Source organism: Zeugodacus cucurbitae, chromosome 6 (assembly GCF_028554725.1).
Source record: "Zeugodacus cucurbitae isolate PBARC_wt_2022May chromosome 6, idZeuCucr1.2, whole genome shotgun sequence".
Lineage (NCBI taxonomy): Eukaryota > Metazoa > Arthropoda > Insecta > Diptera > Tephritidae > Zeugodacus > Zeugodacus cucurbitae.
This window is the reverse complement of record NC_071671.1, coordinates 10,399,611-10,423,436: the sequence shown is the minus strand read 5'-3', so window position 1 is coordinate 10,423,436 and position 23,826 is coordinate 10,399,611. Positions and strand designations below refer to the sequence as shown.

Sequence of the window (23,826 nt, the reverse complement as noted above, 5' to 3'; positions counted from 1 at the left end):
TTGTTTTTGTATGTTGCAAATTATACTGTTGCCAAATCTTCGAGAGCGCAGTTGCGCGAATTAAACGTGAATATTAACGAGTATATGGCGTTTAATGGATTAGCAAAAAGGCATATCTTTAGGCGTACGAAGGAGTTTAATGAAGAAGAGCAACTACCGCAATTAATTTGTCGAAATTGTAAATTCATTTTTAAAGCAAAATAAACAAGGGTGGAGGATATTTTTATGAAAAAAAATCAAAAATATTCTCATTTGATCGACGTTGAAGTTCTTATGGCTAACTTCATAGCACAAAAATATTCCAATAGATATCTCTTTGATTTTTGATAACCGCGAAAAATTAGCATTTTATAGTACGTTCACTGTATTTCCATTCTTTGATTTGCTCTATCTAAAGTTCAAGTGAACTATGGTTACAAACCCCCCTTTAATATAATAGTTAACAAGAACTAACTAACCTATCTATCTTATTTCCTTCCTTTTATCTCACTCTAAAAGTCTATCTGATCAAACTGATCCAATTTGATCCTTTGAAATGGAGCATATAGATCATATTATATAAAGGGAAATCGATTTCGATGTACCCTACTTTTTTAAAGAAAAAAACACAGAAAATTCAAATTTAATGGGAATGTTTATAATCATTCGAAAGAACATTCTTTAACATTTATTTTTAAAGATTATCTTTTTCAAATGTTGACCGCGGCTACGTCTCAGATTATCCATCTGTTGAGTCCACTTCGATGTAAAATATTTCGACTGGTAACTGACGAATGACACGCGCGATGTTTTGCTCCAAAGGCAGAATCGAAGCGGGATTAACCACATAGACGTTAAGCTTGGCATATCCCCTTAGGAAAAAGTCTAACGGTGTGATATCACACGATCTTGATGTCCAATCGATCGGCCCCAAACGTGAAATTATCTGTTCACCGAAATGTTCTCTCAATAAATCCATTGATAATGTAGGATCACATCCATCCAGCCATCTTGTTGAGACCAAATGTCGCCGAGATCACGAGCTTAAATTTCAGGCAGCAACTAATCGGTTATCATGGCGCGATAACAGTCGCCATTGATGGTTACGTTCTCACTGGCATCATTTTTGATGTTGATTCCACCGGCCCACAAACCACACCAAACCGTTGTTTTTTCTGGATGAAATGACTGGTCTTGAATCTCTTTAGATTGCTCTTCGTCCCAAATGCGAAAAATTTGCTTGTTTACAGCTGAACAGAATTTGGTTCGAAAACGTCAGTGCTTCTTGGAATTTTTCTAGAACCCATGGAATGAAGTGATGTCGCTTTAAATGGTCGAGCGGCTTCATTTCTTGCACAAGGTGTATTTTGTACGTATTCAATATAAGATCTCGACGTAAAAGTCTGCAGTCAGTCATACGTCAGTCCTATTGAGCTGCAAAGTTCCATATTAGTCTGCAACACCAAGCCGACTATTCAGAAGGCTCTACACGCACAATCCAAAGCATATATGTATGTGTATAGTATATGACTAGAGGTGCATTAAAATATAAATGTATATTTTTTTTGTATTTAATTGTAAGTGCTTTCTCTAATTCTATAGCTCCTCTTTGTATATTTGTCCCTCCTTTGTGTGCTTAGCTTGGCTTATGCTAAGTTTTCGGATCCCTGAATTGATTACATATTTATTTTTATATTTTTCATTTACTCTTTCGTTTTTTTATTTTTAATTTCCCACAACACAGTTTGTTTTAATTTTGGAGTGATGCAATGGAGTGCTTTTCGAGTGGTTCACCATTGCGCCGGAAACCACTTTTGGTGTTTGTCGTTTGTTTTTCGTAATTTTGCTAGCTTTATAGGCTTTATGGCTTATTGAGTTGGCAGTGCAGCGTAGCCAGTTCACCGCTTAACCGAAAAAGCATAGCAGATTCAATGGTCAGTGCTGAATCCTTTTTAGCAGTGGTTTTAAGCTTCGAAGAGCATTAGCTTCAAAGCTGCTAATATAAATATTAAATAAATAAAAAATAAAGATTTAAGAGATTTTTTATATCAAACTCTATGAATTTACAAGGTACTTTTATTTACTTAAAACATTATATTTCTTGAAAGTGATAATTCTATCTTCTAAATTTATAAGAATATGCTTGGATGCGCCTAAAAGTATGCAAATATAATAAAATATTAGGGCATGTAGTAGTTATACCCAGCAATAAATGAGGTCTCAGATTTCTCAGAGTCTCAGATTTGAAGATCAGAATTCTATAATCATATCTGAGATTGAAAAAAAAGGTAAAATTTATTCTTCAGTTGAGATATATTTCAGAGACACTCTTCAAAGTAGCTTGAGTAATTCAGATTTGAAAAATGCTCAAAGAACCACTGAACTTGATCTGAAGTACAAAAAAGAGGTACTAGGTCTTAACATAATTATTTTATATTTTTTTTCATAACCACACGCTTCTGAAATACTAGTTAGGTCAAACAGAATAGATTGAAAGCTTCCTCAAAATTATTAGTCATTCTTCTACTATATTAATACTCATATCGGAAAAAGAATGTGAATAATATTATCAGAAGATCACAGTAAACTTTATATGATCTATTTATTATAGTATTATATGTACTTGTAATATATAGAAATATGTATGTAATGACATATCTGTATGTAATATATGTACATTCATATCAACAAAACTTATCACAAAATTTTATCGATATATTTCGAATAGTTTACCTTGAAATATTTTACATTTAATTTCATTTATACCACTTACATATGTACATACATATACTAATGCACAGGTTGTATTTCCAACAAAAAATTGTGTGAGTAATCTCTCAAGAGAGTAGGCAATAAATCTAATGTATAAATGGAGTAAGTTGTAACATAATACAATAAATAGAGTGCAAAAGGTGACTAGTCCGTAAAAGCACGAAAACGAGCAGTTTTGTTGTGTAGTCTTTTGGATGTAAAATGCAACAAATAACCTCGTTGTTGGAGACAAAATGATCGAAGTTCCCCTAATAACATGTTTCTTTACAACTACTTCTTGGACTCATTCCGGACTTAATTTATATGTCGGAATGCTACCTAATATAAACAAGTAAGGAAGGGCTAAGTTCGGGTGTAACCGAACATTTTATACTCTCGCAATTTATTTATTTAACTTTATTTATATTATATAATACATAATTTGACCCACATATTCGTCATATATGTTGTATAAAGTCCATTGAAAGTTGGAAACCATAATATTAGATTAGAAGCACCGAGGTCCTCGTGTTCGATATATGGGGCCGATTTTTAGAATGGGGCTGCCACACTATTAACATAGTATTTGTGCAAAGTTCTGCACCGATATCTTCACTAGTGCTTACTTTATATATTGTAAAGTAAACGATTCAGACCGACATCAAAGTTCTGGTATATAGGAAGTAGGCGTGGTTGTGAAGCGATTTGGCCTATTTTCACAACAAATCATTGGGATGTTAGGAAACTATTACAAACCAAGTTTCATTGAAATCGGTCGAGTAGTTCCTGAGATATGGTTTTTGACCCATAAGTGGGCGACGGCACGCCCATTTTCCATTTTGTAAAAAAATCTGAGTGCAGCTTTCATCTACCATTTCCTATGTGAAATATAGTGTTTCTGACATTTTCGTTAGTGAGTTAACCAACTTTTAGTAATTTTCAACCAAACTTTTGTATGGGAGGTGGGCGTGGTTATGATCCGATTTCTTTCATTTTTGGGTTGTATTAGGAAGTGGCTAAAAAACACGACTGCAGAAAGTTTGGTTTATATAGCTCTATTGGTTTGCGAGATATGTACAAAAAACTTAGTGGGGGGCGAAGCCACGCCCACTTCCCCAAAAAAATTACATCGAAATATACCCCTTCATAGTGCGATCCTTCGTACCAAATTTTATTTCCATAGCCTTATTTATGACTTAGTTATGGCACTTTATGTGTTTTCGGTTTTCGCCATTTTGTGGGCGTGGCAGTGGTCCGATTTTCATTTTCGAAAGCAACATTCCTATGGTGCCAAGAAATAAGTGTGCCAAGTTTCATCAAGATATCTTAATTTTTACTCAAGTTACAGCTTGCACAGACGGACGGACGGACAGACAGTCATCCGGATTTGAACTCCACTCTTCACCCTGATCACTTTGGTATATATAACCCTATATCTAACTCGTTTAGTTTTGGGTGTTACAAACAACCGTTATGTGAACAAAACTATAATACTCTCTTTAACAACTTTTGTTGCGAGAGTATAAAAACCATTAACCTGCATACTGTGGAGAGTTATTGTCACCGTATTGACGTACATATAATTACTAAACGATGTTTAAGAGAAGACATTGCTATAAGTAAAAGATATTTAGTCAATATTTGGTATAAGGGAATTATGCAATCAGAAATTGTTATGCTATGACTTTTCATAAAAAGTCTTTCACGCTTTTGACCTCATTGTTGCACAAAGGCTCATTTGATCGCTCTAGTCGTTCACTTATAAAAAGTTACTCACCTGTATCTACATTTAAATCAAGTGTAAACTCACTGGAATAGAAGTATGCGTTTAGGAACACTTAGTATTATATATACATACTGTTAATATATTTTGCAATGAGTTGATCTAAATTTATCTAATCAATATTTAAACATACTGTAGATATGCAAGAAAAAGGTTGGAGTGAGAAAAAATTAAAAAAAATTAAAATACGTTTTTTTATCGCTAAAGAATGATAGAGACAAAGCTTATTTTGAAAACTACTTAATGTGCGTTAACTCACAAAAAAAAAACGTCAGAAAGACTAAATTTTATAGAAGAGATGGAATAGGCGAGATGCCCTCAGATTGGTTTAATAAAATGAAAAATATTTAAAAATTCTCACAATCGGCATATAACATTTGTAGGCCTCAGATATTGAACATAAAGGCTTCAAGGGTATTTTTTAATCGAAAATATCAGAAAATCTCTCAGTTGTTTTATAGAAATTTGGAGGGAATATTTTTCGCTCAATAATGAGTCTCTATGTAAAAAATGGTTAAAATCGGGCCATTACTTACCCCGACTCCTATATACCTAATATTAGGTTTCCAGCTGGTGAAGCGTAAGCTTTATACCATATAGTACATCAGTTAATAGTATGTGAGGTACGTTAGTGAATTGACCCTATAATCTTGGAATCTTTAATATAATTTAGCTTGGTGGCGAGAATGAATAAAATTGGTCCATGAATTATCCCTATCCCCAAATACTACATATTCTGATTTTCATTATTCTAGTGGACTTTATGCCGAATATTTGAGTCATATAGTGTGTTATCTTAATAACGTTCAAAAAGTAACAAATCGACAACGCCTCTTATCCATTGTATTTTGTCGAAAATTTATTCACCTCTTTCATATTATTATTATTTTCTGAGATTATATTTTTTAGCTTTCACAGAGACCTTCATTATAAAATATTCTAAGCATTTATAATTAGCGCAAATATTCATAATGATCTTAAAAGTAATACTAAATTAAATGATTGAAGTATCAACAGGACTTATGAAGAGATGGCCAGTATGATATGCGAAAGAAAGAACAGATGATAATCCGTGGATTCTGTTCATACTAGTGTATTGAGTTTTGAAAGTGTTAATAATCGTTAAAAAAAGTATGATTTTAGTTACTGGAGTTAATTTTAGAATCAATAAAACAGAGAAATACTTCATTGGACATTTCGAGCTCAATACTGTCTGAGATGCTCTCTTAAGATATTTAAAAAAATCAAGTATCGAGCACAACTTTAAGTCTAATCTTAATTCTAAAATGAATCCATCACCCTAACTTCTTTTAGATATCATAAATATTGAAATTTGGTTTAAATCTTCTGTTAACTTAAATTAAGAAAGCAGTCCATACCATTTCTGAAGAAAACCCTCTTTTTTTATTATTCCAAATAAATGTCATCGATAAACCGACCACAGCAACATTCCAATTTTTCAATAACATTCTAATTTTTTGCTTCGAAATAGGTCTCAATTCTCTGTGGTAGTCAAGTTAAGATAGAGAACTAAACTGCATTCAGAATAAACATATAACTCTTTGCCATAAAGTTATTTTAGGCGAAAATATGCCTTCCCGCTTGAAGGTGACGCCCAAAATACAAAGTAAACCATTGTTTTGAAATTCTTACATACAGATAAGAAAACATTCATACATATTTGTTGTAAAAAGGTAACCCGGCAATAAAATGAGTTGAGAGAAAAAAAAAAAGAAACTTAAAGAATTATATTTAATTTTATAATACTGACTAAAGAAGAGGCCCACAATTGCCACATATTTAAAAAACAAATTGAAAAAACAAGTAAAAAAAGTGTCAAGTATTTTTTTTCGAAAACAGTTGCTATGGGAAGACTTAACACTTTTCTGAATTTGAATATCTTTCGGTTCCATTTTGAATATTTTAATATTTGACCCTATTTTTACACTAATCCCAAACTAGTTCGAAACCAAGACACTTTCCAAGATTGTGCCGTTATTTCAGCTTTATCTTATCAGCATAAAGTTTTATTTGTCCAGTGCTAGTTAGTCAGCATTTGGCTTTCGAAACTTTGGCGCGTATGATAAGTTCTTATCTGTTGGAAGATAAGCGAAACACTAGTTGTGGGCTTATAGCGATTTTTTAAAGGTGTTCGCCATTGCGGACACGAAAATCGAAAATTAGTACGAACAAGCGAAAGAGTGGGTAAGGTGCGTGTACCGCTGACTATAATTCTATAAAATATTTAGATAAAAAGAGAAATAAATTTGTGGTTTTCTTAGTGGTTTGATTAAAAGAGACAAAGTGTGCTCGAATTGTGAGTGAAATATAAGCAATAAGTGTGTTATATATAAGAAAACTTGAAATAAAAGAGGCTGTTAATGAAATGCTGAAATTAAAAAATAAAATAAAATTACAAACAAATTATGCAGACAGCTTACAAAAAATAAAAGAGAATGAATATTATTATGTGATTCAAATACTTTTTTTGCAAATTAAAAATAATTAATTTTTTTTTATTATTTTGAAAAATAAAAAACTTTATGTGAAAAATATAAAAAAAATTTTCAACTGTAAAAAGTGTAAAAAACACAGTAACTAGTTCACTTATCAGGGCGTGTTAGATACAGAGCTGAGGCAAAGACTAACACGTACATACGCGTATATATTATGTAAAAAAGTATATCTTATCGGCAGACCTAAATCATATTGGCTGAAATGGTTAACTAAACAGAAAAATGTGCACAAAAAACCTGCTGAAAGCTAACAAAATAAAAAAAAATTATATATATATACATATATATAATACATAGATGTATGTATTTGTGTGCATATGTATTGTTGGGACAGCACACCATCAAATGTTATTTATTTAACTGTGAAAAAAAGCGTACCGTTATAGCACAAATTGCGCTGCTTCCACATTCACCTGTTCCTTATCAGTTGGTGTTTCTTATCGACAGACCGTTAAGCTTCACTGTAGCGTTGATTTGTAAGTGTGTTGGCGTGTAAATGTGTGCGCTGGTGTATTTTACAGCACTTATACAGTGGTAGCGGTTTCTACGCCAAATATATATATATATATATACAGTGGCGCTGACTAATAATCGGACTAATAAAGGCAGCAAAAACTGGCATTATATGAAAAATAATATTAAAGATGGAAAATAGTGGTAACACTGTGAGACAAAATTGGTTAATTTCCTCCAAAAAAATATCTGAGTGCAACATAATACTTTTTAAGGTCACTAGGAAAAAGTTTCATAAACATTTTTTTGCGAAAATATGCTTTAACAAAATTTTAGTCCATAGGGAGTAAATCGACCTGGAAAAATATTATTTTAAAATTTTTCGAAAATATTATTTAAAAATTTTTCAAAAAAAAAGTCAACATTATCCCTAAGCATCGTGAATAAATAGTTAAAAAAACTCAAATTTAGGTGAAATGTACAGTTAAGAATCGTATACATTTTCCTCTTAATTCTATGGTGTATGCAATTATTCGGTCAATCTTATATTACAGATGCTATAAGGGGTCCAGTATATTTCGCTATATAATATTTTTATTTTTTTCTAAAATCTAATATTCTAATTATGTCCCTGAGGCTCTCTTCAGATATTAAAAAATATCAAACAAAACTGAATTCATTCGCCCCACCTTTACCTCACCCCCTATGGTCGATCGATCTGAAAAAATATTATTTAAAAATTTTTCAAAAAAAAGGTCAACATTATCCCTACGGTTCGGGAATAAATAGTTTAAATATTTCCATTTTAAGGTGAAATTTGCAATAAAGAATCCTTTAATTTGAGAGTGCTCAGGGTGCTCAAGCCCTCAGGGGTATTTGAACTCTTTCATACATGCATCGTCGGAGAGTTTTATTAATTCTTTTCTCATTGTAGAGTTCAGAATGATTCATGTCTTCAAACCTTCTTCTTCTTTGTTTAAACCAAAAGTAAAGTCCACTCTATAACAAGTTCTTATTGGGGTTTTGGTACATATACAGTTAAAATCTTGAGAAACACTGTTAAATAATAGGATTTTTGGGAAATGTTCGAACTATATATAATTTTTTAGCCCTGGTTATTTATTTTTGCTAATTATTTGTACTTCAAACTTATACTAGGTGGCGCTGTGTAGCTTTATACTTTTTTTTATCTTTTTTATATTTTTTAAAATAATTCTAAAGATGATTTAACCACTCTTACTACATGTTCTAACAAAACTTATATTTGATGATATTAAAGAGATTACATAGTCCTTATCTAGACATAAATTCACTATATTTTAGAAGTAAAATGTTCAAGGATGCTATTTATTTACAGCTATATATTTCTACTCTTTTTTAACATATTCATATATATGTATATATATATCCCTTTTATCTTCAAAAAGCCTCTATGAAATGTTTACTCATTATGTATACATATACTCATATGTATGTACTCCCATATACTCTAACATACATTTTTAAATACAAGCATAGATACGAGTCTGCGTTTTATGCTATAAATATGCTTTCAAGCCATGTATGACTAGGCACCTGTGCTTATCGCCTGTTTCCTGTCCGCATAATATAATATTTCTTACGCTCTTCATATACTCAAAATGGTTTACATTTTCCATTGTAAAAGTGTATAAAAATACACAGAGGTGACGTCATTGCCTGAATATTTCATTCAATTTTTATAGTTCGTGGTATTGATAGCGATTACAATCGATAAGCGATAGATAAGTGAATAGGAGAAACAAATGAAGCAACAAAAAATCACACTTGTCGATTTCATAAGTGAATTTTCCTCGGTATCAGGTGCAATACTTGTAAATATGGGAGATTTTGTATTTAGAAAATTCAAACATTACAAATTATTATAAAATGGGTAGGTACTAGGAAATTATTTATGACTGCAATATGTGAGTCACTTATATGGAACTAACTATGTATAATATCTTCTGCTTAACTGGCGTAGAAACCGCTTACGCGGTTATAGCCGAGTCCACAACAGTGCGCCACGCATCTCTCCTTTTGGCGGTTTGGCGCCAATTGGTTATACCAAGTGAAGTCAGGTCCTTCTCCACCTGGTCCTTCCACCGGAGTGGAGGTCTCCCTCTTCCTCGGCTTCCACCAGCGGGTACTGCATCGAAAACTTTCAGAGCTGGGGCACTTTTATCCATTCGAACAACATGACCCAGCCAGCGTAGCCGCTGTCTTTTTATTCGCTAGACTATGTCTATGTCGTCGAACAACACATACAGCTCATCATTCCATCTTCTGCGGTATTCGCCGTTGCCAATGTTTAAGGGACCGTAAATCTTCCGCAAAACCTTTCTCTCGAAAACTCCTAGTGCCGTCTCATCGGATGTTGACACCGTCCACGCTTCTGCACCATAAAGTAGGACGGGAATGATGAGGGACTTGTAGAGTTTAGTTTTTGTTCGTCGAGAGAGGACTTTACTTTTCAATTGCCTACTCAGTCCATAGTAGCACTTGTTGGCAAGAGTGATTCTGCGTTGGATTTCAAGGCTGACATTATTATCGGTGTTAATGTTGGTTCCTAGGAATACGAAATTATCTACAACTTCAAAGTTATGACAGTCAACAGTGACGTGGGAGCCAAGACGCGAATGCGCTGACTGTTTGTTTGATGACAGGAGATATTTCGTCTTGTCCTCGTTCACCACCAGACCCATTCGCTTCGCTTCCTTATCCAGGCGGGAAAAAGCAGAACTAACGGCGCGGGTGTTGTTTCCGATGATATCAATATCATCGGCGTACGCCAGGAGCTGTACACTCTTGTAGAAGATTGTACCTTCTCTATTTAGCTCTGCAGCTCTTATAATTTTCTCCAGCATCAAGTTAAAGAAGTCGCACGATAGCGAGTCACCTTGTCTGAAACCTCGTTTGGTATCGAACGGCTCGGAGAGGTCCTTCCCGATCCTGACGGAGCTTTTGGTGTTGCTCAACGTCAACTTACACAGCCGTATTAGTTTTGAGGGGATACCAAATTCAGACATCGCGGCATAAAGGCAGCTCCTTTTCGTGCTGTCGAAAGCAGCTTTAAAGTCGACAAATAGATGGTGTGTGTCGATCCTTTTTTCACGGGTCTTCTCCAAGATTTGGCGCATGGTGAATATCTGGTCAGTTGTTGATTTTCCAGGTCTAAAGCCACACTGATAAGGTCCAATCAGTTTGTTGACGGTGGGCTTTAGTCTTTCACACAGTACGCTCGATAGAACCTTATAAGCGATGTTAAGGAGGCTTATCCCACGATAGTTGGCGCAGATTGTGGGGTCTCCCTTTTTGTGGATTGGGCAGAGTACACTGAGATTCCAATCGACGGGCATGCTTTCTTCCGACCATATTTCGCAAAGAAGCTGATGCATGCACCTTATCAGCTCCTCGCCGCCGCATTTGAATAGCTCGGCCGGCAATCCATCGGCCGCCGCCGCCTTGTTGTTCTTCAAGCGGGTAATTGCTATTCTAATTTCTTCACGGTCGGGCAATGGAACATCTGTTCCATCGTCGTCGATTGGGGAATCGGGTTCGCCATCTCCTGGTGTTGTACTTTCACTGCCATTCAGCAGGCTGGAGAAGTGTTCCCTCCACAAACACAGTATACTCTGGTCATCAACCACTAGATCACCGCTGGGGGTCCTACAGGAGTGTGCTCCGGTCTTGAAACCTTCAGTTAGTCGCCGGATCTTTTCGTAAAATTTTCGAGCATTACCCCTGTCGGCCAGCTTGTCAAGCTCTTCATACTCACGCATTTCTGCCTCTTTCTTTCTTTTTCTGCAAATGCGTCTCGCTTCCCTCTTCAGCTCTATGTATAATATATACAACGAATATTTGAAAATTAATTATTTTAGTTTATCGACATTAAGCAATAATGTAATTTCTTAATAGACAGTAAAGTTCAATATTATCGGAAATTAGAGATAACACTTATGGTATCCAGATATTTTATGGTTCTTCTAGTTAGCTTTGTTATGAGCTCATATATTGCATATTATGATTTTGTATAATATATAGCAACTTAAGGCCAAATAAAATCAACTTGTTAATATTTCATTGAAGCTGAAGTTAATTTGTAACAATAATCGTATATATAGCGCGTAAAGAATCTTTTAAGGGTGTTTACGTATTGCATTTCAGATTTAAACTATCTCTCTTAAAGGCCCAATTTAAGATTGCCTCAGCTAGCATAACGTAGAGAAGGATTTTCATTTTTCCAATATCATTCTCAAACAACTCAATTAATTGTGGGAATTAAGTAGTTAATTAACATTCATTCATTCATTTCAAAACTTCATTTTGGTTTCAAAACCTATTGAATTCTTTTGAAACTTTTAACGAATTCATTTTTAAAACAAAGTCCTTTTTTTAAACCGATATATTTTGAAATTGTTCTTTTTGTTTTAAAGATATTTCCTTTTGTCCTGAAACAGTAGTTAATCTACTCTCATTACATACTGCACAGTTGATTACAGCCTTTTCGCACAGGATTTAATTACTCGGTTAACCGGCCTTTGCTCGATAAAAGTGCTGTTTTAGCTCGATTTAGCATACAAAAGGAAAATCTTATTTTAATACATTCATATTTAAGCGAATACAAATCGAGTTGAAACTGGCATATAGCATTGCGGGTTGTGGTCCATGCTAAATTTGGCTGTCTTTGTTGAAAAAATGGCAATCAGCTAATGAAAATTACCAATTTCTTATAAAATGCAAAAACAAAAATGTATAATAGCTGATCTTTAAACGAGAGGCCGACTGTGCGAAAGGCAAAAACTAGTTTCTCAATTATAATCTTAATGTATTAAATTAATTAGGCTGTGGGAAAAGTCTATTAAACATTTTTAAAGTAATTTTTTATCAATTAAGCACTAATTGCACAATTAGCCAATTGTTTCAATATGCTGAAATTGTGTACAACTTGGGATTAAATGAAATACTACTTTGGGGCTAATCAATTGATTATTATACATTGAGAACAATTAGCCGCAAAATTGCACAAATAAGATTGGAATACAGACTCTGGAAATTTGCTACTGTTTCAATGTATTCAAAATTGTGCACAATCTCAAATTGAATATTAAATTAAATAGCAATTAGGTAACTAATTAATTAATTTATGTTTTATACATGGAAAACTTTATTAAAATGAATGACTATTTAATGATTTTCTTAATTGCACTATTAATACTCTAGTCACACAGAAATTGATCTCAAGTTCATAAAATGGTTAAAGTTGATTAGCAGTGCCGTTCCTCATATCAGTTATTTTTGTAACTCATATTATAACATCTCGTATTGATGACTCAATTAAGTAAATCATACATACATATTTTTATAGCTATATATACATATGTAAATGTACCTATATATAGTACATAAATACCTATAAGACCCTTCATCCATACATTTAACTGTAATCAGTTACATTCACATATTCAAGGTTGACACACAATCGATTACACCATTACATGTAAGAATTGTAAGAATTAATTGAACATTTTTGACCACTTCATTACACATTGTTCATACATACTCGTTCATATATACAAACATTTTCAAGATAACCAAATTTATTTTCAAAAAAGCGAACTCATTGCTTTATGTACATAATTTTTGCTCCTGGAAATTCAATTCTGATAAAAATGAGTACATTTTATTATGTTGCTATTAGTTTAACGGTAGATAACCACAGGTGCTTTTGAAGTACAAATAATAGGCGTACAACTCACACATACTAACGCAAGATATTTATTATTAAATTTATTTAACACACATACATAGAAACATATATGAACTGCAACAACAAAATACGAATAAAATATGGGATACAGTAGTAAATTGAGCGCAAAACTAGTCAGGTATGACTAGGCGTATGATTAATGGATTTTAAAGTTAGTATGTCAAGGGTAGATAAAACTAACGGTATTTTGTAATAACAACTATTTATATAAGTTAAGTATAGTATGGAGTGTGAATAAGCTAGAATAATATGTTTTATAAAATATGGTTTCTTCGGAGAATTCTTCTTAACAGATCTTAAAATAAATAACTTCTAATAAAACTTATTATAAATTAACAGACCTTATAATAAATCATATACTCTCCTATAATCTCTCTGAACCTTAAGGTTTGAATAATAAAATTGTATTACCCCATACAATTATAACATCAAAAAATCTAACAACATTCTCACTCTCTCTCCCCTTCCAGCCACAAACCGATTTCAAATTCAACGAAGCACTAACGGATTCCTTCGTAATCCACCAACAACGTCACAACATGTCACAAACGAACGTGTTGCGCTCGGGCGCATCACTGCTACTGCTCTGTGTAGCCTTCCTATGTGGCAGCATAGGCATCACGCATGCGCAGGAGAATATTATGCCACAAATTCCGCCCTCACTGGCCGAATGCTATAACACCAGTTACTTTATGAATCGTCAAAATCGTCTGCCCGCCACAATTGAAACGCTGATCTCGCTTATCGAAAAAGTGGAGAACACACCCAACTACAATCATGACATGCGCACACTCGCCGTGGCGCTGCTGCAGCGCTTCCGTCAGGATGGCATACAGCGCGCCTATGGTGTTGCCGAATCGCCCGGCGTGATCCCATACAGTCCGACCGGTTTCCAGTTTCCGAAATTCCGCATATTGCTATCGCGTCTCATACCCGGCAATGCCTTCACTTTCCCCAACAGCACGCTGACACGTGAGGAGCGCTGTTCGCTGCACTTTATGCTCTCCAGCTCGCTGGATTTGCGTGTGCGCGGCGACGAAGGTCAGGTGTGTAATCGTTTGTCACAGTATCGCGCGCAGCGCTTGCGACGCTCCGTCAATCGGGAACGTAACGGCGGTATGATCGGCGATGTCGAGATGTTGGAGAGTCTGAATGCTAAAGCGCAAAAGCAAGGCTTCAATAAGAAGGGCGCCTACAATGCATTCGATAACGATTGGGGCTGGACGAATACGGGTAATTCCAACAACAATCAAATCAGTCAATGTCCCGTGGAGAACGGTGTTATTTGGACGCCTTGGGGCACAGTATCTGCTGGTACGCTTTTAGCCGGCGTTGCTACCGGCTTACAACAACAGTCTGTACAGTTGCGCACATTGTTGGCGTTATCGAGCCGCAATAATGGCTATACAAATCTGCCACAGACAGCCACCGTGAATGTGGATAATCGTTGGGCTGCCACGCTAGCTGGTGATCTGGCCGAAGTGGCGCTGGTGCAAGTGCCGTTCACATCAACGGATACGGCCTCGGTGGGCGCTAATGGTGCCTGGAATAGTACGGTGATGCCGGAATGGTACTTCTTGACACAGCGTCAAAACTTTGAAATGACCGACGCCGAGATACGTGGCGGCTTGGATGGTCTGATTATTGCAATGAATATCGTTTCGTGGCGTAATCAAGCCTCGAATATGAAGTTGTCTCAGCTGCTGCGCATGTACTACTCGACGAATGGCGTGTTGAACAGTGGCATTATGGCATGTAACCGTAAAAGTAACTTCAACCAATATGCATCAGGCACCGCGATGCTTGGTCAGACGAGCGCTTTCGCACAGGTATTGGATCGCGAGATGCAATTGGGTGTCACATTGCAGCCCGCAAACATTGCGCAATTCTCTCAGTCGGCTGTCGCAGCTCTGCAAAACTATGTCCGTAAGTATTCCGAATATTATATTTTAAAGGTCGTTTATCTAAAAGAAAATGTTAAACAAGTTTGAGGGCCGGAAACTTTTAGAATACAAATCTTTATGCTCGATGGAGCTAATAATATTTTTTATCAGAAAATGTGTAATAAAATTGGAACCGGTCTTAATGTAGAAATGTAGGGCGAGCTTCAATGGATAATGTTCCATTGATCTAGTCTCAGTGTTAACTCTGTTCGAAGAGGTCCATCAATAAAAGAAGCTTGCTTTGTGTAGTAACTACTCTTTCCGGAGTTTGATGTAGACATATATACGTGAAACCGACGATCAATGAACACGGCCGATGGCAAGGTTATATTAGTCTATGACTTATTATTAGGTCTGGAAGTTAGATATAAATGGTAATCCATTTCGACGTTCGCTACTTTTTTAAAGGAAAAACACAAACCATTCAAATTTAAAGAGGAATTTTTATAATCATTAAAAGCACATACTTTGGTATTTATTTTTTAAAGACCACCTCTTTCAAATGCTGACCGCGGCTACGTATCAGATGGTCCATCCGTTGAGTCCAATTTTCGATGACTCGTTCGAACATTTCGACTGGTAACTGGCGAATAACACGCGTGATGTTTTGCTCCAGTGTCTGAATCGAAGCGGGATTGACCGCATAGACGGTAGGCTTTTAATATCCCCCCTGGAAAAACTCTAGTGGTATCACACGATCTTGGTGGCCAATCGACCGTCCCAAAACGTGAAATTATCTGCTCAACGAAAGTTTTCTCTCAATAAATCCATTAATTGATGCGATGTGTGTGAAATGTCGCCGAGATCACGAGCTTTAATTTCAAGCATCAAATATTCGTTTATCATGAAGCGATAACGTTCGTATTAAAGGTTACGTTCTCACCGGCAGTATTTTTGAAGGATCATTGTTTTATCTGGATGAAATGGCACCTTTCAGGTTGCTCTACGTCTCAAATGCGGTATGTTTACATATCCAATGAGCCAGAAATGGGACTCATCGTTAAACAGAATTTGGCTCGAAAACGTTGAATCTTCTTGGAACTTTGCAAGAGTCCATAGAGCGAAGCGATGCCGTTTAGATAGGTCTAGCGGCTTCAGTTCTTGCACAAGCTGTATTTTGTACGCTTTCCATTTAGGAATTTACGAATTACTGCGATCGACGCCGAATCGACCCTCCTCGTAATTTATTGCTTACTAGAACTATTGGACGGACAGACAGTCATCCACAATTCGATAAGACAAATTATCTTGACCAATATTTTATATATTCAACTCTATATCTATCTCAATTAGTTTTAGGTTTCACAAAGTATCATTAATTGAAGTAAACGATTACTATATACTCTGCATAGAAATGTTTATACATTTATTTTTACTATTAAATCTTTAATAAATTGTATGGCAACACTGGTAAACTAAAAACTTGAAAACAAAAAAAAATTGTGATCTAATAAGGCGCTTTCCACCGTAAATATTTTTAACCCTTTTTTAAAGAGCATGACTCACATATATACAAGAAAAGTGTTTATAGTCTCGGTAAAGTAATAACCATACTTCAGGGTACTTTAGCAAGAGTTTCCGATTTATCAATTTCATTAAACAAATCCTTGAAACAAACACGATTCTATACATCTCCTCAAGATTATACATATGTATCTTTGTATTAGATTCCGTTTGGAATTAGGTTGATGCCTTGGAATAAACCTTACATCTCATCTCACACCTGATAGTACTACCTGCTCCCAGCTCGTTTAACTCATCACACTCTTCTCTCTCATTTCAGCGAATAGTCTTAACGACGTTACCTGTTCTGTTAGCAGCAGCGCCAATGGCGTTTCCAATGCGATCACACCCATGACCAATATTTATGTGTTCTTGGATACAACTTGGCAATACAGCAATATCGTTGATTATCTCAAGTGAGTGAGCTCTATTACAAACATTTTGCATAAAATCTCTCACGCCAGCATATATAATTTTCCATGCATTTTACAGTTACATACTGCAGCGTATCAACGTGAACCCCTATGCCAGTTCGGTCACTTTGCTAGCTGCTAACGATGGTTCGGTTATTGTCAATACCACCAATTATCTATTTGACGTTTATCAAAACTGGAATGTGACGCTGCAATCGCAATGTGAGTTCTTAGAGCACTTTAACATAGTAAAATAAACAATTGTTGAATTATTCACTTTTTCTTCACCCCCTGCGCTCTCTAGTTAACACTGGCTTTAATTTGCCCAACGTCTTGAAGGCTGTGCAAAACTTGAGTCAAGCCTACATGATTGCCGAACAAACAAACTCCTCGGTGGGTGGACGCTCGCTGATCGCTTTAATGATGCCCTACAGCACAGTGCAAGTGAGCGCCAGCGATTCTTCCTATGCCACCACACAATTGCAATACATTTACGAACAAATACCCGATCTGCATTTCATTTACTACACGAGCGGTCAGATCAACCGTTTCGCGCCGTACGTACGCGATCCCAGCCAAGATTTGTTTACGCTGAATACGGGCAACACTGCGTCCTCTTCGTCCGCGCCAGTTGTGTCGCGTATCAATCAAAGTAAGTTTGTCGGTTGATCTGCTAATTTCAATCCCGCTTTGACAATCGTATTTCTTGTTTGCCACCCCTGTCTGCAGTTCCACGTCGTCTCATCAACCCACGTTGCGGGTCCACCTGGTCTACACCCTCGTGGGGCACCGATCAATTGGCGCAGTATCTTAGCCCGAACGGTACGAACTTCTATCGCATGATGCCCAACTACTTCTTCGGCGCCGGCAGCAATCGCAATGTGGCCATACAATCGACCAGCGGCGTTCAGTTCATCATCTGCACCTCGCGCACCGTACCACTGCCAACCCAGAGCAATGCCACCAACTACAATGGCGCTTCGTCCGACATCAATTGCGCCACAATTGGCAACGGGTTCTCCTATGATCTGTCCAACGCTTGCAACGGCTACAGTTACATCAACCAGTGTCCACCGCTGTATCTCTCGGTGCAGGCGCCCGCTACAATCCAATCTACGGTCTCATGCAATGACAACGCTTGTCAAACACCGAATCAAGCACGTTATGTCGTCGCGGTGACCAATTTGGGTTGTTATAGTGGCGTAGCTGGTCTCTTTGCCAGCTTCGTTACTGTTGCGCTAGCGTATTTCCTGCGTGAAGCCTTGCAGTAGTGCCTTATTTCTTTAGTATTTTTTCTACATACACACACATATTTTCATAATTTGGTTTACCAGTGTTGCCACTGTACTTAGTACAGTATTGAAATTCAGCGTTAAGTTTATCAGCATCCCAAAGACACGAGACACAATCCTCCATAGTACACAATTATCATATATTTAAATAATCTATTTTATATAGACGGCTAAGTTCATCAATTTGTACTTCTATCATATGAATAATATTTAATAATATAAAACATATTGTTGGTTTACATTCCACTATAATTTATTGTATACTCGTAACACGAATAAAGTACGAATGCCATAAACGTGAATCAACGAAAAATACTCGAGCGTTTTTAATCCATTCGGAAAATTAGTCAGTTTACGACCTCTCTTTAGATGAAAGTCAACCATCCTATATTGACACCGTATATCTAACATTCTACCAGACGGGTTTAAAGCACCACTAGAAATGAATCAATATATTTAATGGTTAGACCTAACCTTTAAAAGACAGTTTTAGCTCGACGTGTGTTATCGCTGGATGAAGCACGCAGCCATAAATTGCTTACCGAGTTCCATAACGAGAAACGAAGTCAATGAACGCAGAGACGTCCAAAAGACACAAACCCATTAAACAAATCTCAAAATGGTTTTAGATTACTATCAAATTAAATTTTTCGAAATAACTGATACTATAACGATATCTGGGGAAGCGGTTGCAAACATTATTTAGAAATTTTTAATTCAGAGCAGTGTGTCTAAACGTAAATATGGATAAAACATGGACCCATTATTTCACTCCGCACTCCAATGGACAGTATTCCGACTGCACAAGATTAATGATCAAAATATGATGACACTGTCAATTAGCAATATCATGGCGTCTCTATTTTGGATACCCATAGAATCGGTAGGAATTTTTTTTTGAGAAAGAATACATGGCCACGCCCCTTAATAAGTTTTATGTACATATATCGTAAACCACTAAACCTATATCAACTAAACTTTGTAGAATAATTTCCTTTAGCTACCGCCTTATAAATCTAAAAAAGTAGAAGATCGAGTTATAACCACGCCTACCCCCATACAAAGGTTTTGTTTAAAAACAGATTGACCTGCCCATTTATGGTTCAATTACTATATCTCAGAAACTACTCGACTAATTTCAACGAAACTCGTTTCGAATCATTTCCTTGTCATCCCAATGCTACGATGATCGATTCGCAACCACGCCTACTTTCCATATAAATTATATAAATAAAGCACCAGTGAAGATTTCGGAACAGAACTTTGCACTTACGATAAATCTTGGAGATGTATGTATTCCTTCCAACAGTGACCGCCTATGCCAAAAATATATATATTGGTTAGTATGTGAGATATCTTAGCAAAATTAGGTGAGCTTATAATCTTGGATCGAATGTAGCTTGGTGGCAAAAATAGTTGAAATCGGTCCACGAATTAAACTAGCCCTCATATACTACACATAATGATTTTTGTTTTCTAGTGAACTTTATTCCGAATATATAGGTCACACTTAGACCTAAGAATCTTACAACTTAGAAAAAAATATCCCCTTATGAATTATATCTCGCTTTATTAATTTACTTAACACATTTCTCAATTTCACAGCTTGGATGTACTCCGACTGCTATGCCGCTGAGGAACCTCAGGGTATACACAATATGACTACTATTATGACGAATATATTTGTGTTTTTGGATACCACGTGGCCGTACTATTTTGTCGCGGATTATGTTAAGTATGAAAATTTATCAATTTGACTAAAAAATTTAAATTATTTAGATAACAAATCAGGAGTATTATTATTTATATGTACATATTCATATTGGCACTTGCTTTTGATAAATTCAGTTTATTGTACATAAAAACGTTAGAAACTCTATGTGATCGCTGATCGTTTCGGCATGAATGTTGACCTTGAAATCTTCAATAGTCCGAGCATCGTCTATGTAGAATTTTCTATACAAAGAACTCCACAAAAAGAGTTCCGGGCGAGCCAAATCTAGAGATCTAACATCATAAGTCTCGGGTTTCCTCATCGCCATTGGCTGTTTCATTTTATTTGAAACCCGACCCAAACAGATGATGATCGTAATTTAAAGTCGACATAGTCACTTTTTGAACATGCAACATCATTTCTTGATTCTTTCGTCATCGACGAACCTTTATTCAAGCTCGATCCCTTATGAATCTTAAGTACAATCAAATAACGTGGCTCAAGATCACCATCTTGCTAGGCAAAAATTTAACCGCGTTGTTCAATAAAGCCTCTAAACCTTTCTTCACAGTTTCGTACTTCAACGACTCAATATAAATCCCTATGCCAGTACCGTCGCATTGCTTTCCGCTGCGGATGCTACAATAATGGTAAACACCACAAATTATATGTCAGAGGTCTACGAGAATTGGAATATCACCACACACTCATGGTGTAAGCTGCCAAGTCTCTGCACTAACTAAATTCAAAAAGTACAACTTTTAATCAACTTTCAGATAAACCCGGTTTCAGCCTACCTCAAATCCTTAATACTGCCGCCGAACTAGCACAAAATATAATGAACGTTGAACGCAATACTTCCTCATTGGGTGGGCAATCGCTGATCGCGCTGCTTATCCCCAGTCCGTTGGCTTACGTGCCCGACTGGGATATGAACTATGCGTTAAACTTCCTGCAGAAACTCAACTACTCCGTGCCGGATTTACATTTTCTATACTATGGCGGGGGTGCGCTTATACGTTTCAAGGATCTGGTACCCAACCCCCATGCGGATATCTTTCCACTCGGTGAGGAATATGGTGTATGGACGGCGGGTACACCGGTTGTACAACGCATACGCGAAAGTGGGTGAATCTTCAAACATTATTCAATTTCGATCTGTAGTAACCTTCCATATTCTTTACAGTACCACGTCGTTTGGTTAATCCACGTTGTGGCGCCGATATGTACGGCAACTCGGCAGGTCCCAATGAAATGGTACAATATGTGCGCGCTGGTGGCATCAATTTCTACCGCATAATGCCGAATTACTTCTTCGGTTCGACGAGTTTGCGTTATCTACGCATCTCTGTTTCCGGCTTCGTTTGTCGTCTGCAGTTCGCGCACTGTGCCTTTGCCTTATCGGAAGGATGGCGCGGATCAGCCGGAACAGGGTTGTGGTCAGACAGCTGCTACCAATGGTTACTCGCTGGACTTGAGTGAACTCTGTGTGGGTTACACACAAATCGAGGACTGTCCACCACTGTATGTCTCCGTGCAGGCTCAACAATTCATCAACAGCAATGAGTTGTCCTGCACCAATCCGGCCTGCGAGTTGCCCAATGCGGCGCAATTTCTTATTTATGTCAATTATTTAGTATGTAACGCTGCTGCGAAACTGACAGTGGTGTCAATGTTTACAGTTATCTTAAGCTTGATTCTTAGTACAAATTATATTAAAGTCGTGCTCGAATAAAATGGTCCGCAAGCAGTTGGATAACATATAAGTACCGCCAAAGAGAACTCTGTGCTATAGGATCAGTCAGCGATAGCTAAAGTTGAGAGCCATTAATCCCCATTGTAATGTTTAGAAACGGATAACGATTAGTAGGATCGAATATATCTAGAATCGAATTAGGGCATAGGTGAGTTCAGAGCCCTCAAAACGTCTTAACATTGATAATTTTTTCTGGGAGTTAGTGAGTGTCAAATATTGTCATTTGAATACAAAATGGCGGATACTGGGTCAAGTTTTGAAATCAGGAAGAACTCTACGGACGACGATGATTCTAAAACACATGCTACCTAAAATAAAATAAAGATCTCAATCAATGTGTTGGAATTAAAAAATATGAAATGTTCTACCGAATTGGTAAATTGATACCTCTTTGTGTTCTTTGAGCCAAAAAATCTATTTATTTTTTTAATCGTAGATATTGGCTAACACTTAAAATTGGTATGTAAGTCCCTTTATTTATCGGAAACCCCAAGTCTGTCAATGAAAATGTGAAGAAACTCGGCCAAACTGCCATCACTATTTCGCACAGGAGCTAATTGATCAATTAACCGGCCTAAAAATCTCATTTTTCTACATTAATTTCTAATCGAATCTCTACGGTAGATGTCGCTGCTGGCAATAATACCTGTGGTTATTGAGAAAATGCAATCAGCTGATGAAACTTAACAACTTCTTATGAAAAACAAAAACAAAAATATTTACAGCTGATCGATTATCGAGTAGACGACAGTGCGAACGGCAAAAACTGGTTTCGCAATTAAAATTTTTAATAGATCAATTAATTTGGCTATGCGAAAAGCTCAGACAAGCAGAATTTTAAGAGGAAAAATTCGCTTCAGGTTTCAGGGATACTATGAACTGTGGGTGGATTCATAATTTTGGGCGAATATGAGCGAATTGTCAAAAATCACACCATTACCTAAGCTTAGACTGGAATATGTAAAAAGTAGACGAAATTTTTTAAAATTATTTTCAAAATCTATGCTGTAAACTATTAGCGGCTCGACGATATAATAACAATTTCCAACACTATACGCTGACAACACATGTCCACAGCACTGAATATTACCTATGCGCCACTAGATGTCGCAACCCAACCCCAATCATCGCGATACACTACCAATCCTTAGTTCAGATGGCACTGAGTAGCTGTAATAGAGTATATAAATTTCCATCCTAGCAGTCGTTAGATGTCGCTGGTAATGTGTGCTGAGTAATGATTTACTGACACGTCTTTCATAGATGGCGCAGAATCAGTTAATTCTTTTCATTTACCCATGGGAACAGTTTTTTCAAAATGTAGTTTAAATAGATGTGAAACTACATTAAATTTAAAGTCATTTGAAATAAATTATGATTTAATTACCCACCCCATAAGTACTAATTAAACGAAGCTGGCAACAAACAGATTAATATTTATATAGCTTCAGCTCCAACCGCAGCTTGCAAAGAACCAAACGATTCGTCAAATAGCAATTCAGTAGAGGAAATGAGAAATGGCTGGGGTGAGCAGTACTGGGAAACGCTGCACAGCCGCTGGATAGCCAACGCAAATAAATCAGATACTGGTAGACAGAAGTAAGCCACAAAACAAATATAACAAAGCCGAATATAACAAAGCTTTGGAGTCCGGAAAGCGAGTCGGATCTTGCGAAGTCACTAGAAAATTATAGAAAAATCATATGTATTTCTTGCAGGAGACCGATTAGCGAACCATTAATGTACATTCAGTTCTACAGAGCGGTAAGACTGCGCACTCAGTAGTGTCGCAAAGGGAGAAAAACGGTCCTACGAAGACTAGGTCTTCCGTTCTATTATGCTGTTATGGATGCTTCCCGGAGCCAGAGCACGACAACAGGACAGTATCAAGGATCATCATACCCATGTATAAAGATGGAAGTGTAATTGGCGCTA

At 36.5% G+C, this 23,826-nt stretch overlaps 2 protein-coding genes across 2 annotated transcripts; both read left to right on the top strand.

Annotated features, from left to right (window-relative positions):
- The first annotated feature begins 13,394 nt into the window (after window positions 1-13,394).
- On the top strand, window positions 13,395-18,734 carry LOC105210932 (uncharacterized). Its single transcript, XM_054233322.1, has 6 exons — window positions 13,395-13,421; window positions 13,741-15,196; window positions 16,997-17,132; window positions 17,209-17,351; window positions 17,434-17,781; window positions 17,859-18,734. Exons 1-6 carry the CDS (start codon window positions 13,410-13,412, stop codon window positions 18,398-18,400), a joined length of 2,637 nt encoding a protein of 878 aa, XP_054089297.1. The 5' UTR covers window positions 13,395-13,409; the 3' UTR covers window positions 18,401-18,734.
- A 974-nt stretch (window positions 18,735-19,708) lies between these two features.
- On the top strand, window positions 19,709-22,578 carry LOC105210997 (uncharacterized). Its single transcript, XM_054235227.1, has 7 exons — window positions 19,709-19,760; window positions 20,027-20,156; window positions 20,707-20,849; window positions 20,912-21,259; window positions 21,322-21,497; window positions 21,544-21,771; window positions 22,516-22,578. Exons 1-7 carry the CDS (start codon window positions 19,709-19,711, stop codon window positions 22,576-22,578), a joined length of 1,140 nt encoding a protein of 379 aa, XP_054091202.1.
- The last annotated feature ends 1,248 nt before the right edge of the window (window positions 22,579-23,826 follow it).

Excerpts from the sequence above, each read along its gene's own strand:
- LOC105210932 (XM_054233322.1), top strand. Across the intron at positions 15,197-16,996 it reads AGCTCTGCAAAACTATGTCC|CGAATAGTCTTAACGACGTT; the intron begins GTAAGTATTCCG and ends CTCTCATTTCAG. Across the intron at positions 17,133-17,208 it reads AATATCGTTGATTATCTCAA|TTACATACTGCAGCGTATCA; the intron begins GTGAGTGAGCTC and ends TGCATTTTACAG.
- LOC105210997 (XM_054235227.1), top strand. The coding sequence starts at position 19,709 with ATGTATGTATTCCTTCCAACAGTGACCGCCTATGCCAAAAATATATAT. Across the intron at positions 20,157-20,706 it reads TTTGTCGCGGATTATGTTAA|TTTCGTACTTCAACGACTCA; the intron begins GTATGAAAATTT and ends CTTTCTTCACAG. Across the intron at positions 21,260-21,321 it reads TGTACAACGCATACGCGAAA|TACCACGTCGTTTGGTTAAT; the intron begins GTGGGTGAATCT and ends TATTCTTTACAG.